This window comes from Canis lupus, chromosome 3, assembly GCF_011100685.1.
Source record: "Canis lupus familiaris isolate Mischka breed German Shepherd chromosome 3, alternate assembly UU_Cfam_GSD_1.0, whole genome shotgun sequence".
Classification (NCBI taxonomy): Eukaryota; Metazoa; Chordata; class Mammalia; order Carnivora; family Canidae; genus Canis; species Canis lupus.
In genome coordinates, this window is record NC_049224.1 from 72964868 (window position 1) to 72980866 (window position 15999).

The 15999-nt window shown below is 36.2% G+C and overlaps 1 protein-coding gene and 1 pseudogene across 15 annotated transcripts in view; one reads left to right on the top strand and one right to left on the bottom strand.

Moving 5' to 3' along the window:
• N4BP2 (NEDD4 binding protein 2) overlaps positions 1 to 15999 on the bottom strand; it is a 122427-nt gene that overhangs the window by 75660 nt on the left and 30768 nt on the right. For all 15 annotated transcript variants that reach the window (XR_005357275.1, XR_005357276.1, XM_038533441.1 and 12 more), the window contains 4 exons: positions 14130 to 15276; positions 13438 to 13562; positions 7921 to 8009; positions 2794 to 2870 (listed from right to left, as the gene is read on the bottom strand). Coding sequence is in view for 13 of the 15 variants with exons in the window: in XM_038533436.1 (XP_038389364.1) it covers positions 2794 to 2870; positions 7921 to 8009; positions 13438 to 13562; positions 14130 to 15276 (1438 nt within the window). In the remaining 2 variants the exon portion in view is untranslated. The remainder of the gene's footprint in view (positions 1 to 2793; positions 2871 to 7920; positions 8010 to 13437; positions 13563 to 14129; positions 15277 to 15999) is intronic.
• LOC609507 lies at positions 1526 to 1967 on the top strand (annotated as a pseudogene).

Here is a 15999-nt window from a genome sequence, read left to right on the forward strand (position 1 = left end):
GCAGTTTAGAGCCTGCCTTCTGCTCAGGGCGTGATTCTGGAGACCCAGGATCGAGTCCCACATCAGGCTCCCTGCATGGAGCCTGCTTTTCTCCCTCTGCCTGTGTCTCTGCCTCTCTCTCTCTCTCTCTCTCTCTCTCTCTCTGTATGAGTCTCTCATGAATAAATAAATAAAACCTTAAAAAAAAAAAAAAGAAGAAAATAGCCTAAACCTTCAGGTGAAACCTTATAAAAAATAACAGAATAGGGATGCCTGGGTGGCTCAGCAGTTGAGCGTCTGTCAGCATGGGGCATGATCCCTGGGATCAAGTGCCATATCAGGCTCTTCACAGGGAGCCTGCTTCTCCCTCTGCTACGTCTCTACCTCTCTCTGTGTCTCTCATGAATAAATAAATAAAACCTTTAAAAAAAAAAACAGAATAAACAAAGCAAAATAGATTTTTTTTAAAGGCAAAGAAAGTAGAATAAAAAAGAAGCAAAAATGGGGATCCCTGGGTGGCGCAGCGGTTTGGCGCCTGCCTTTGGCCCAGGGCGCGATCCTGGAGAGCTGGGATCGAATCCCACGTCGGGCTCCCGGTGCATGGAGCCTGCTTCTCCCTCTGCCTGTGTCTCAGCCTCTCTCCTCTCTCTGTGTGACTATCATAAATAAATTAAAAATTTTAAAAAAAATTAAAAAAAAAAAGAAGCAAAAATAAACTGAATATAAAACAAACTTATAATGGAAAGATCAAAGGAGCAAAGAAATGTTTATTTGAAAAAGCTAATAAAAAAATCTGATCTTTGGTGAGAATAATCAAGAAAAAAAGAAGGAAGATACACATAAACGTATTCAGATTAAAAAGGGGAACTTAAGTATGGATGCAACAAAGATGTAAATGGTTAAGTGAATACTATAATTGTTTTAATAAAGTCTTAATAAATTTGGAAACTTAGGTGTAATGGACAAACTCCAACTGAAACTTCTCACAAAGAAAACACCAGGTCGAAGGTTTCCTAAGTAAGTTCTATCAAATATCCAAACCTACATAAACTCAGAAAAGAGAAAAAGAAGAAATACTTCCCAATTACTTTTACCAACCTAAAACTATGATACCAAAGCCAGGCAAGAAAGGGCAAGAAAGAAAAAAAACTACTGGTCAACCTCACTCAATTATACAGAGGCAAAAATCCTAAGCAAAATATTGGGGGGAAAAATCTAGTAATGTATCAAAAACATATAAAATGGAATGAGGTGCTGATACATGCTCCAACATGGATGAACCTTGAAACATGATGCTAAGTGAAAGAATCCAGACACAAAAGGCCACAAATTATATGACTCCATTTATATGCAATGTCCAGAAGAGACAAATCCGTAGAGACAGAAAAGCAAACTAGCGGTTGCCAAAGGAAAGGGAGAATTGGGAGTGACCAAAAACTGGTATGGGGTTTCTTTCTGAGCTGATGGAAATATACACTAATAAGATAGGGGTGATGGTTGCACAATATAATGAATATACTAAAATTAGGTTGTCCTTTAGTTAGCATTGAAATTAGCTAAAATGGGCCGAGGCTACCCTGCAGTGGGAACCGTGGGCGTGCTGGTCGGCCGTGCTGTCCCGAACGCCCGAGAGGAGGCCGAGGAGGGTGTGGGCATGAACATGGCAGAAGGGGACACCCTGATATCAGTGGATTATGAAATTTTTGGGAAGGTCCAAGGGGTGTTTTTCCACAAGTACACTCAGGCTGAGGGTAAAAAGCTGGGATTGGTTGGCTGGGTCCAGAACACTGACCAGGGCACAGTGCAAGGACAATTGCAAGGTCCCATCTCCAAAGTGCATCTTATGCAGGAATGGCTTGAAACAAAAGGAAGTCCCAAATCACACATCGACAGAGCAAACTTCAGGAATGAGAAGGTCATCTTAAAGTTGGATTACTCAGATTTCCAAATTGTGAAATAATGTCCTGAATTTAAACTTTCTAAAATAAACTCACTGGCTTTGTTTTTATTGTTATTATAGAATTAGTCTGTGTTTAGTATTAGAATGGGTCAGTAAGTTATGTTAGTGTAGGTATTTGAATATTACTGTATAATATATATATGATAGATGACAACTCTACACAGTTCTAAATAAATAAAACTACACTAGAACCTTCAAAAAAAAAAAAAAAAAAAAAAGAAAGAAATTAGCTAAAATGACCAAGAAGAAAATACCAACCAAAATCAAGTTAGGAAAAAAAAAAAAAAAAAATCAAGTTAGGGTTATCCCTAAGGGAATACAAAGCACAAAGCAAAATACATTGTGTGTCCATGTCCTAAGTAACACTTTCATGTAAGTCAAACAATCATATTAAAAAGTATAACCTTTGGGAGAAGGGCAAGGAAGGGGGAGGGTTGTACAATACCCGCACAGCTGGACATTTGCTACCTTTTCCACCTACAGTTTTCTCACTTCCTTTCAGTATTCTCAGTCACTAGGCAACTACAATGATTTTGTTCCTCCCAGTAATACATGGTTCAGGTATGCCAAACCCCAGAGTCTGTTCTAATTTCAGATATTGACATTATACTATTAGTTAGTAATAAAGTACTGACTATATAAGACAATTGGAATTTTTCTATTAACTCAGTATTAAGAACAAAAAGATACAAACTCTTCATAAATTGAAAAAGGTCTACAAGAAATACAAAATTTGTTAACAACATTGCAATCTAATCCATTTTGTTTCATTATTTATAGGGAGAAAAAATCTAGATGAACTTTCTATCACTGCCATAAAATTAAAAACATGTTAGATAGTCTTTAAATTTTACCTCGCAAGTTCCTTTGGTTTGAATTTCCACCACGTGTCCGGTTCCCGGAAAAGGACTTTATATTTATGTTTTTGAGACTACATACAAAAAAGACAAATGTATTTAAAAATAATACTTTCATGAAATTAAATGCATTGTTTCCAAACACACAGCATGTTAAAACTGAAAGAATCTAAAAGATTATCTAATTGTCATAAGTTTGTTAAACTGGCAAAAGGTACAATCTCTTTGACCCAGCAATTAATTTCCAGAAAGCTAGGCTACTAAAATAATTATTTAAGAGTGTAAATACACACACATATTCACACACACAGGATATCCAGTTCACCATTATTTTTTATAGCAAAAGAAGATAACACAGTGACTATAAATATGCAACTGGCTAATAAATGAAGGTACAACCATACAATGCAAATACAGCAATTTAAAAAATGCTGTATGTGCTGATGAGAAAAGGTCCCAATATAAACTGTTAAGAAAGTAGGATACAGAATTTCCACTTGGGTAAAAAAGAATTATTCACACATTTTTACATGTATCGAAAACTTCTAGAAAGAGTCTCAAAAATATTGTTAAAAGCATCTACCTTGAGGCCGTAGGGCTTTTTAGCATTCTTTTTTATAATTTGGATACCATACATGTACTACTTTTATAACTTTAAAACTATTTTAGGGACGCCTGGGAAACTCTGTGGTTTAGCATCTACCTTTGGCTCAGGGCATGATCCCAGGTCCTGGGATTGAGTCCCACATCAGGCTCCCTGCATGAGCCTGCTTCTCCCTCTGCCTCTGTCTCTGCCTCTCACTCCAGGTCTCTCATGAATAAATAAACTAAATCTTTAAAAAAAAAAAAAAAAAAAACTATTTTAAATAATAGCTTATTCTATTTTTCAAACCTCTAATATGGCTATAATCTAAGAGCCATGCCCTACGCTTGTATACTAGATCCATCTCCTCTCTCTACCTCAAGGGTAACTGAGTTTAGCAACTGGCTCCTCTTTCTGAGGTGGCATTAATTCCACACACACCCTCCTTGAATCAGTCTCATCACATTCAGTTATTTCTCCCACCTTATTCTTAATCTCCTTCCCCTGGCCAGTGATCTCCCCATTTTCCTGTTCTCTTTTGTAGGAAAATGTCTCAAAATAATTACTACACTGTCTCCAATTCCTCTCACCTCTCTTAAACCCACTCCAGGGCAGCCCCGGTGGCTTAGCAGTTTAGCTTCAGCTCAGGGCATGATCCTAGAGACCCAGGATCGAGTCCCACGTCAGGCTCCCTGCAAGGAGCCTGCTTTTCTCTCTCTCTCTTGTCTCTCTCTCTCTCTCTCCGCCCCCCCAATAAATAAATAAATAAAAATATTTTAAAAAACCAACCCACTCCAATTGGCTATCCCTCTCAAACTGCCCATCAAGACCATAAATTACTTCCACACTGAAAAATGCTATGGTTAATTCTCAGTCCTAACTTGACTCTCAGCATTTGTCACAGTTCATCACTCCCTCTCCTGACACTTTCTTCCTACACTCTTGGTTTTTCCTCCTGTCCCACTGGAAGGGTGTTCTCACTCTTTTTTGCTAGACCTTCTTTTATGTCCAGACCTCTTCCCACTTAGTCCTTGACTTAATCCTTCATCCTCTACTCGAATCTATACTCACTACTTTGGTAGTATCATCCCATTCCTTGGCTTTGAGTATCACCCATATAGTAGTAACTCTAAGATGCATATCTTTAGCTCAGAATTCACTCCTGAACTCCAAGTTCAAAGATTCAAAGACCTATTCAACAAATTTAACATATTCAAACCTAAACTTGCGAAATCCATTACCCCATACCCACCACAAAACTATCTTATCTGAACCCTTCTCCATCATTCTCAGCTCATGACAACCTCTAATTACACAGGCCAAAAACCAACCTGTATGTCACAATGAACTCCTCTCTTTCACATCCATGTCAATCTAGTAAGAAATTCAGTTGGCTCTACTTTCAAAATATATCCAGAATCTAACCACTATTCACTGTCACCTTCACTGCCACCATGTTGGTCTATGCCATAGGATTTCTTACTTTAATTACCACTACAGTCTTCTAATTAGTCTCCCTGCTTCCATCCTCGCTACTGCCCAAACCCCAAGTCTATTCTGAACACTGCACTATAGCAATCCTGTTAATAGCTGGATCACGTCATTACTCTGCTCAAAACCCTGTTATGGACTAAGTGGCCATGTCCCTTCAAACCCCGTATGTTGAAACCCCACTCCCCTCATGTGACTGTGTTTGGAGATAAGGCCTTTATGGAAATAATTAAGGTTAAATGAGAATATAAGGGTAAAACTCTGATCTGACAAGATTTGTATGCTAATAAAAAGAGACATCAAAATTCATTATTCACCATAAGAGAAAACGGCAAGAAGGCAACCATCTATAAGCCAGGAAAACAATTCTCACCCAGAAACCAACCCTGTCAGACCTTGACCCAGGATTTCAAGCATCCAGAACTGTGAGAAAATAAATCTCTGTTGTTTAAGACACAGAGTCTGTGGTATCTTACTATGGCAGCCTGAGCAGATTAATACAACTTCCATGTCATTTAAGGTAAAAATCTAAAATTCTTACATGAGCCAATGAGCCCTTCTATAATGTGCCCTACCATCTCTCCCAACTACCATTACACCTCTGACCTCATCTCCCACTACTGATCCCCTCAGTTTTCTGACAAGATGCAAAGAATTCATTGCTATTTTGTCATTCTGACAGAAAAGCCCCCAATCAACCTAAGTAAGTGACATAACACCCGGTAATGACTCTACTCACTTTCATCTCCTTACCTCAGTACCAAATTTTTATACTTTATTCAGGGGCTGGCAACACCCCCGGTCTCTAATTACCTAAAGGAGTGCCCTACAGCTCTTAGGATCAAATTAATTTTAAATGAATACACATACCTAGGTGGGGGGGAGGAGAGGCTATGAACATAAAGACTTTTTTCAACTCCCATATCAATAGGCAAATCTTTTTTTTTTTTTTTTTTTATTTATGATAGAGAGAGAGAGAGAGAGAGAGAGGCAGAGACATAGGCAGAGGGAGGAGCAGGCTCCATGCACCGGGAGCCCGACGTGGGATTCGATCCCGGCTCTCCAGGATCGCGCCCTGGGCCAAAGGCAGGCGCCAAACCGCTACGCCACCCAGGGATCCCTCAATAGGCAAATCTTAATAATGTTATATTACTTGGGAGGATTGTGATTTATGTTAAACTATAAATAGCTCACAAGGGAAACTATATATATATATATATTTAAAGCAAAGTAGTAAGTTTTGCCAGGTGCCACTAAGCATATCTGAATGCTTGCTACTTAACCCCAACTCACTACTCAACTACTTTTGTAAGTGATAGTCATGATAGTAATAGACTGTTATCTCCAATCTATTCCACTCCCCCACAGCTCTCATTATCTTGCTGCCAAAAGGAGCAAAAAGTGATCCTCTTCTCTACAGTAACTGTTATAGCTACTTCCTTTTGAAGAAAAAAATGAATTTGATATTCTATGATAAGCAGCAGTTCTTCATATTTCTAAGTAGAGTTGGGGAGAGAAAGGGAATCAATATTGGAAAATAGCTTCATAATTTCAATTATATAAGAAAAAAGGGAAAGAAAAATATTATGGAAGCCTGAAGGCTAAATAAAAATCAGTAACACAGTAATGTAAAGCCTTCTTTATTTTCTATATAGAAAAATGAGTATTAAAGAACTTTCTAAGATGACAGTAGGAAGCTAAGGGAAACTTACAGAAAAGTCAAGTAAGGTTAAGGGAGAAAATATTACCCATGATAAATACGTTAGGCTAGAAATCAGGAACTCCTGAGGCCAGAAAGCAAACTGAATTTCAATTCCCAATGTACTAAAATTGAGTCTTTGTTCCCTCTACTGCCCCCGCACAGAAGTAAAATCTCATTTGCTCTCAAAGGACATTAATTTTATTCAAAAAATGAAGAGTCACACCTTCAAAACAGTACAAGTGCACTAGACAGCAAAGGAGGAACAGATTGGATATGCTGAGGACATAAAAGAAGGACATTCATTAACTGAAAAAACATAAACTGAGCTTTAATGTGCCAGACATGTGCTAATATTGGAGGAATAAACAATTCCCCATAATCACAAAAGGTTCATTCATTCACCATTTTAACTCAACAAATATATATTTACTATATGCCAAAGCACAGTGCTATACCACGGAGATTCAATGATGAATAAAACAACAGACCTATCCTCAAAAATATATAGATGGCTTACAGCCAAATTTAGCCCATCAGCCAGTATTTCTACGGCCTAGGCACTAAGGATAGTTTTTATGTCTTTAAAGGATTATTTAAAAAGAAAAATAAGAAAAAGGAGATACTACAACAAAGACTGTATGTGGCCCACAAAAACCTAAAATACTTACTATCTGACACTATAGAAAAAAGTCAGCTAACTCATGGCCTACTGATAAAAGCAGCATGTTTAACGGTATCACAGAAGTAAACCAGAATGCCATTAAAACAGAAAGAGCTTTTTAGTAAATTAAAAAATACTAACTTCCTGAAAAAGGTGACATCAAAGCAAGGCAAAAGACAAAAAAAGAATCTTGGCAAATTTGGAGAGCTGGAAAGAGTTGAATTTATAAAAGTCTGAACTTATCAGAAGAGCAAAATCCAAAGAAATTTGGTCACTACAAAGATCCACCAATATTGAATCTGCCAAGTAACAGCAATAAGGAAAAATATTTTCTGTGTATATACATACATATACATGCACACACACACACATATATATACTCATACAAACATAAAATTATAATTTATTATGTATATACAAACATAAAATCATAATACCATTACTTTTTCATAAAAGACATCAAAAATGAAATCACAGGATTTAAAAATTAAATCTCCTAATTTGAAAACTGAATAAATTTAGCTTTATGCAAAAACTATTTCTATTTTTCTCATTTTGCTTAAGACCAGAGAAAGTTCGGTTACAGACCATCCAAAGATTGTTTGCTTGAGATTCACTTGTGTAATTAACATCTCCCAACAATTTCAAACTTATTACTATAGACTTATGACAAGTTATGGTACAAACCAAAGAAACATATGGCTTCATTTCCCATGCCTGTAGGTTTGTATTATCTATTATTATAGGAGACACCTTCTTCTCAAATGCTTCTTTTGCTGAAAAACACAAACAGAAAATGACAAATCACTCTTTATAACAGTATTAAGTATATTCTGTTGAAATTTTAAAAATCTGATCTTGGGGATCCCTGGGTGGCTCAGCGGTTTGGCACCTGCCTTTGGCCCAGGGCATGATCCTGGAGTCCTGGGATCAAGTCCCACATCCGGCTCTCTGCATGGAGCCTGCTTCTCCCTCTGCCTGTGTCTCTGCCTCTCTCTCTGTGTGTCTCTCATGAATAAATAAATAAAATCTTTTAAAAAAAAATCTGATCTTGTCTCCATAATTTGAAAATCACAGATATGTACTAACTTTACTCAAAACCCTACTTCTTCTTTTTTTTATTAAGAGAGAGGAAGGAGCAATAGGAGAAAGAAAGAGAGAATCCCAAGTAAACTCCACACCCAGCTCAGAGTCCAACGCCAGCCAGGCTTGATCCCACGACCATGAAATCACAACCTGAGCCAAAATCAAGAGTTAAATGTTTAAACAACTGAGCCACCCAGGCACCCCAAACTTTCCTTCTAAAAATCACTTTTGAGCATATAAAAAATTAAAGTACCAGTAAATATTGGATTATAAGTAATAAATACTAAAGTTATAATCAGGGACATCTGGGTGGCTCAGCAGTTGAGCCTCTGCCTTTGGCTCAGGGTGTATCCCAGAGTCCTGGGATCAAGTCCTGCATCAGGCTTCCTGCATGGAGCCTGCTTCTCCCTCTGCCTATGTCTCTGCCTCTCTCTCTGTGTGTCTCTCATGAATAAATAAAATCTTAAGAAAAAAAAAGGTATAATCAGAGAAAATTATAAAACTAAGTTTTTTGTTTTGTTTTGTTTTTTGTTTTTTATAAAACTAAGTTTTATGTGTTACATATATAAACAGCATAAATGTGGGGGGAAAAATCATATCATAAAAACAACTATGCTAAAAGCAATGTGGTATCCTGTATAAGATTCCACATGGGAAAAGAACCTTAGTAGAAAAACTAATATCCAGGGGCACCTGGGTGGCTCAGTCAGTTAAGCATCTACCTTCAGCTCAGGTCAGCTCCCAGGTTCCTGGGATAGAGTCCCACACCCCTGCTAAGCAGGGAACCTGCTTCTCCCTCTCCCTTTGCCTGCCACTCTTCCTGCTTGTGCTTTCTTACTCACTCTCTCAAATAAATAAAATCTTTAAAAAAAAAAAAAAAAGGAAGGAAGAAAGAAAGAAAAACTAATATCCATGTGTGCCTGGCTGCCTCAGTCAGTAGAGCATGCAATTCTTAATCCCAGAGTTGTGAGTTCAAGCCCCATGTTGGGTATGGAGCCCAATTAAAAACAAAAATTATTTTAAAAATTAATTAATTAAAAAACTTTTTTAAATAAAAACTAATATTCAAATAAAGTCTGGAGTTTAATATTAGTTAACAGTAGTACACCATTGTTAATCTCTTAGTCTTGACAAATGTACCATGGTTAAATAAGATGCTAACATTAGAGGGAAATGGGTGACAGGTATACAGTAACTCCATATTGCCTTTGCAACCTACCCATATATCAAAAATTATTCCAAAATAAAGTTTTAAAATAAACAAGCACAAAATACAAACAAACACATGCAAAAAGACATAATAATCTGCAATAAAGAAAACACTATACTGTTGTACAAGAGATTTTTCTAAAAAAACTACCTTTCTTCCCAAGGAATTAGGCCATTCACAAAATTAATAATGAAGCACAATAAATAAGCCTTACAAGGAAATTACGTGGAAGTTTTAAAAGTTCCCTGTACTCTCTTACAACTCAATAATAAGAAAGCAAAGAACCTAATTTAAAAATAACAAAGACTGGGATCCCTGGGTGGCTCAGGGGTTTAGCACCTGCCTTTGGCCCAGGGCGTTGACCCTGAAGTCCCAGGATCCAGTCCCACATGGAGCTCCCTGCATGGAGCCTGCTTGCTTCTCCCTCTGCCTCTGTCTCTCATGAATAAATAAATAGAATCTTAAAAAAAAGAATGGTAGAATTAAAAAATTAAATTTAATTTAAAAAATAAAAATAAAAAAAATAACAAAGACTAAGAAGCTAGAAAAAGGAGACAAAACTCAAACCTAGCAAAAGGGAGGAAATGACAAAGATCAGAACAGAAATAAATGATACAGAAACGAAAAAAATAATAGGACAGATCAATGAACCCTGAGCTGGTTCTTCGAAAAGATCAACAAAATTAATAAACCTCCAGCCAGACTCATCGAAAAAGAGAGGATCCAAATATACAAAATCATGAAAGGAAGAGGAGAAATAAATAACAATCACCACCACAAAAATATAAACAATTGTTTCAGATTATGAAAACCTACAGGTCAACAAACTGCACAACTTAGAAAAAATGAATAAATTCTTCGAGACATATTACCTAACAAAAACTAAAGCAAGAAGAAATAGAAATTTTGAGCATACTAATTATCAGCAATGAAATTGAATCACTAATCAAAAAATTCCCAAAAAACAAAAGTCAAGGACCAGATGGCTTCACATTTAAAGAATAGTTAAAACCCATTCTGCTCAAACTATTCCAAAAAATAGAAGAGGAAGGAAAACTTCCAAATTCATTCTGAGGCAAGCATTATCCTGATACCAAAATAAGATAAGCACCACAAAAAAGAGAAATACAAGTCAATATCACTCATGGATATAAATGTAAAAACTCTCAACAAAATCCAACAATACATTAAAAAAAAAAAAAAAAGGCCAACAATACATTTAAAAAAATCATACACCACGATAAAGTGGAATCCATTCCTGGGTTGCCAGAGTAGTTCAGTATTTGCAAAACAATCAACATGATACATCACATCAATAAGAGAAAGGATAAAAATCATAGATCATTTCAATAGATGCAGAAGCATTTGACAAAGTACAACCACCATACACAAGGAAAGTCATCTGCAAAGTAGGTCTAAATGGAACATACCTCAACATAACAAAGGCCTTATTTGAAAAATCCACAGCCATCATCATATCCAATGCTAAAAAACTGAGAGCTTTTGCTCTAAGATCAGGAACAAGACAAGGATATCCACTCTCACCACTTTTATTCAACATATTACTGGAAGTCCTGGCCACAGCAATCAGACAAGAAATAAGAAAAAATAAAAGGCACCCAAATTATAAGGAAGAAGTAAAACTCACAGTATCTACAGATGACATGAGATACTATATATAGAAAACCAAAAAACTACCAGAACTGGTAACTGAATTCAGCAAAGTCACAAAATACAAATTCACTGTACAGAAACATGCTGCACTCTATACTCTAATAATGAAGCAGAAAGTAAAATTAAGAAAACAATCCCATCTATAATTGCACCAAAAACAATACAGTACCTAGGAATAAACTCAGCCAAAGAAGTGAAAGACCTATACTCTGAAAACTGTAAAACACTGATGAAAGAAATTCAAGATGATACAAAGAAATGTGGAAAGGTATTCCATGCTCACGGGCTAGAAGAAAAATACTGTTAAAATGTCTATACTACCCAAAGCAATCTACAGATTTAATGCAATCCCTATCAAAATACCAAGAGCATTTTTCACAGAACTAAAACAAAAAATCCTAAAATTTGTATGGAACCATAAAAGACCTCAAATAAGCCAAGCAATCTTGAAAAACAGAAACATAACTAGAGGTATCACAATTCCAATTTCAAACTACAAGACAAAGTGATAGTAATTAAAATAGTCTGGACCTAGCATAAAAAGAAAAACACAGGTCAATGGAACAGAAAATAAATAAGTAAATAAAACTCATAATTATATGGCCAATTAATCTTCAATGAAGAAGAAATGAATATACAATAAGAAAAAAATCTCTTCAAATGGTGCTGGAAATACAGGACAACATGCAAAAGAATGAAACTAAACCACTTTCTTTCACCATACACACACAAAAAAAAAAACCCTCAAAATGGATTAGAAACCTTTATGTGAGACCTGAAATCATAAAAATCCTAAAGAGCACAAGACAATAATTTCTCTGATATCCACCGTAGCAACATTTTTCTAGATAGGTCTCCTGAGGCAAGAAAAATGAAAGCAAAAATGAACTATTGGGATTACGTCAAAATAAAAGGTGTCTGCTCACCAAAGAAAACAATCTACGAAAGAAAGAAAGAAAGAAAGAAAGAAAGAAAGAAAGAAAGAAAGAAAGAAAGAAAGAAAAAACAATCTACACAATTAAAAGGCAACCTACCGAATGAGAGAATATATTTGCAAATGACATATCTGATAAATGGTTAATATCCAAACACATATAAAGAATTTATACAACTCAACACTCCAAAAACAAATAATCCAATTAAGTTAAGCTCCCTACTCTTCAGTTTGAGGAGATCCGTTTTTACTCTCCCACTGTCACCCCATAACAAAAAAATCAATCTAGAAAAGAGTAGCGATTAGCAACACAGGAAATATTTCCTATTAGGAAATAGGAACCAAAGCACACCAGAGAACTGGAGACATCTTGAACTATTCTGAGACCCATATAGAAAATCTGATACACTTTTGACAACATCTCCATTGATTAAACTAAAAAAATAAAGAATAAAACCAAAACATGCCATGCCATGTTCTAAGCATTTTACAAAAATTAACTTGTTTAATCCTCATAACAATTCTGTGAGATAAGACTACCTCTGGGACACATGGGTGGTGGCTCAGTGGTAGAATGTCTGCCTTTGGCTCAGGTCATGGTCCCGGGGTTCTGGGATCGAGTCCTCCATCAAGCTCCCTGCGAGAAGCCTGCTTCTCCCCAAGGGGAGCCTGCTTCTCTATCTGCCTATGTCTCTGCCTCTCTCTGTGTGTATCTCATGAACAAATAAATAAAATAAAATCTTTAAAAAAAATAAGACTACCTCTTTCACCTCTTGCTATGTAACTTGTTATAATTTTTTATGTTATATATAGTTGAATAAATAATTCAGTTTAACAATTAAATGAGGGGGCACCTAGCTGGCTCAGTCGGTTAAGCATCTACCTTCTGGGGTCCTGGGATGGAGCCCAGAGGGGGGCCCTGCTCAGTGGGAAGTCTGTTTCTCCCTCCCTCTGCCCCTCACCCATTCATGATTTCTCTCTCTCTCTCAAGTAAATGAAATCTTTAAAAAAAATGAAGGGGAGGGATCCCTGGGTAGCTCAGCAGTTTAGCGTCTGCCTTTGGCCCAGGGCATGATCCTGGAGACCGGGATTGAGTCCCACATCAGGCTCCCTGCATGGAGCCTGCTTCTCCCTCTGCCTGTGTCTCTGTCACTGTCTCTCATGAATAAATAATTTAAAAAAATAAAATTTTTAAAACAAAATGAAGGGGATTTTAACTTTCTAAAAACTGTGTATCTCTCAAAATACAAATATTTTATATTGCTCTTAGTATTACCCAAAATCTATTGTCTATTCTTACCACGATTCTGGTTCCAGTCGTGTGCTTCTCCTAGGTACTTTACATCAAACTGATACTGCCCATTTATGTAAAAATAATCATCAGTACTAAGAATAATTCCACTTGGATTATCCTCTTGCAAAGTCCTGTGAATGACAAATGGAATTATTTTTATTAATTTTTCTTCTAAATTCCCTCTCCTAATTTTTACAAAGCCGTAATTCAAATAAAGAACTCGTACTGTTACTTAAAAGTGAGAATATAATAATATCCAGACAAATCATACTGGAAAACCTCTAGGCAGAAGTCTGATACCCAAGAAAACTGAACTAAAACAAGTCTATTTTATTTCTTGAATTCAAAATCAGTCATGGCTTTTTAATTCTATAATCAAAGTTGAACTTTTCTTCCCAAACTAGTTCTCTTTCACATAAAGCTATTTCTACTGATTTCAGAAGCTCGTAATCTTGGAATTATCTTTAAATTTTTCTTCTTATCTCCCAAAATGATATTCTAAGATAAAAGAATTCAATAAAAATTTTTGGAGAAAAGAATGCTGATATTAGCTACAAAGAAAAAAATAGTAAAAAGAAAAGATCTTAGCAGTTACTAACATCTCTATTAAACAAAAGGATTTCACATGTTCATACTCTCCGTCATAAATGTTCAGGTTCAAGTATTATACTTTTTAAAAATTCAATTAAACCTCATACCTTGCCAAAAAAGATTTTCCTGATCCCGGAAGCCCTCTGAGGAGAACAAGAACTAGTCCAACATAAGATGATGTCTTCTTTCTTACGACCTGAGAAACTGGGGTTTCTTGTACTTGATAAGCACTTGTTCCCTCTTTATTTCTCCATACCTTTGTTGGGGAAGTGTGAGAAATAACTGGAGGGGGAAACGTGTAGCTGACCGGTCTCCAGTGCGTAGCGGTGGTTACAACAGGAGCTACAAAGCCATGATTTCCTTGAAAGAGGTCAAAAGCAGGAATCATTGGATTCCACATTGGTGGAGGTGGAGGAGGAGGCAGCAGCAGAGGGAGAGGGGTAAGTACAGGACAGTAATTCACATCTTTCCCCTTTGACGGAAGTTCAGTATGTTTGTGTGGTTTGAAACTGAATTCTTCAGAAGGTACAAATGCATCGGGGACAGAGGCAGATTTCTGATCCCCACTTGTACCTAGTAAATCAAGCCCCAAATTTTGCGCAGTAAGGCTTAGAGGAGCCTGAGGTTCACTGGCATCCAAATCTACAGGGGCTTGAGAGAACGGAGTCTCAACACACTCAGATTCTAAAAGCTCTTTCTGCCTTTGACTGAGATTGCTACTACTCACCATAGTGTTATTTGCTACATTTAAAGAACTACTGAGAAGAGGATCTTCCAATGCCAATACGTCATCCTTTATAAAATTTTTGGACTCATCAGAAACAGAATGTGAAATTAAGGTGTTTGAACTTAACGCAGGGGCAGAATTCTCTAAATTTTCACTGTCCAAATCCATATTCTGTGTAGAAAGAATGGGAGTCATATTACTTGAATCTGAATTTATAAATGCACTCGGGTCACTAAAACTATTAACACCTTGCAAAGGCAAAAATGAGTATACTTGGTCATCAGGAGAAGAGTTCAATTTCTCAAAAGCATTCTGTATTAAGGAATCCAAGTCTTCAGTTAGCTGCATGTCCAAAAATGAATCCATTTTTGAATCTTCCCTCTCTTCTTCAGGAGTATATTTTTCCATTATTTCACGTCCCACAGCACTTACTTGGTTCTCGGAGGCAACAAAGCTTTTTGAAGATGATTCTTCTACCTTGGCATCAGTGGCAGATAATTCTAATAGACAATCCATTGCATTTTCAACTGTACAAGAAGAGCAATATATAGTTGTATTGAAAACAGTAAATAAAATCCATGTAAAATTATACTTTTTGTACTGAATACAGAAATTTATAAATATTCAAGTCATTTTTAATTAACATTTTACTAATACACAAGTCTGTATCAATGCAAAGTTTGAATGATGGAGTCATGCAATTATGTTACTATCAGACAAACTATAATAAACTAGGATAATAGGGATCCCTGGGTGGCGTGGCGGTTTGGGGCCTACTTTTGGTCCAGGGCATGATCCTGGAGACCGGGTATCGAATCCCACATCGGGCTCCCGGTGCATGGAGCCTGCTTCTCCCTCTGCCTATGTCTCTGCCTCTCTCTCTCTCTCTCTCTCTGTGACTATCAGAAATAAATAAATAAATAAAATTTTTAAAAAAATAAATAAATAAACTAGGATAATAAACTGCCACCAAGTAGACAATCCCTGATAAATTTAAGTAAAACAAAATAATATCTATAAACTATAAGTATCTATAATTGCATATATTATGGTTATTTATAAAGACCCAAACACCAAAAAATAAAAAATAAAAAAACTTTTAAAAGACCCAAAAATCCGTTAACTTATTCAAAATTTAGCTATTGCCCATCTTTTTAAAAATTAAGCATTTTTAAGTACTCTCCTGTAAATCTGATTTGTTTATATAGTTTATGCAATGAATTTCATTTAATACCAAAAAAAGCTATTAG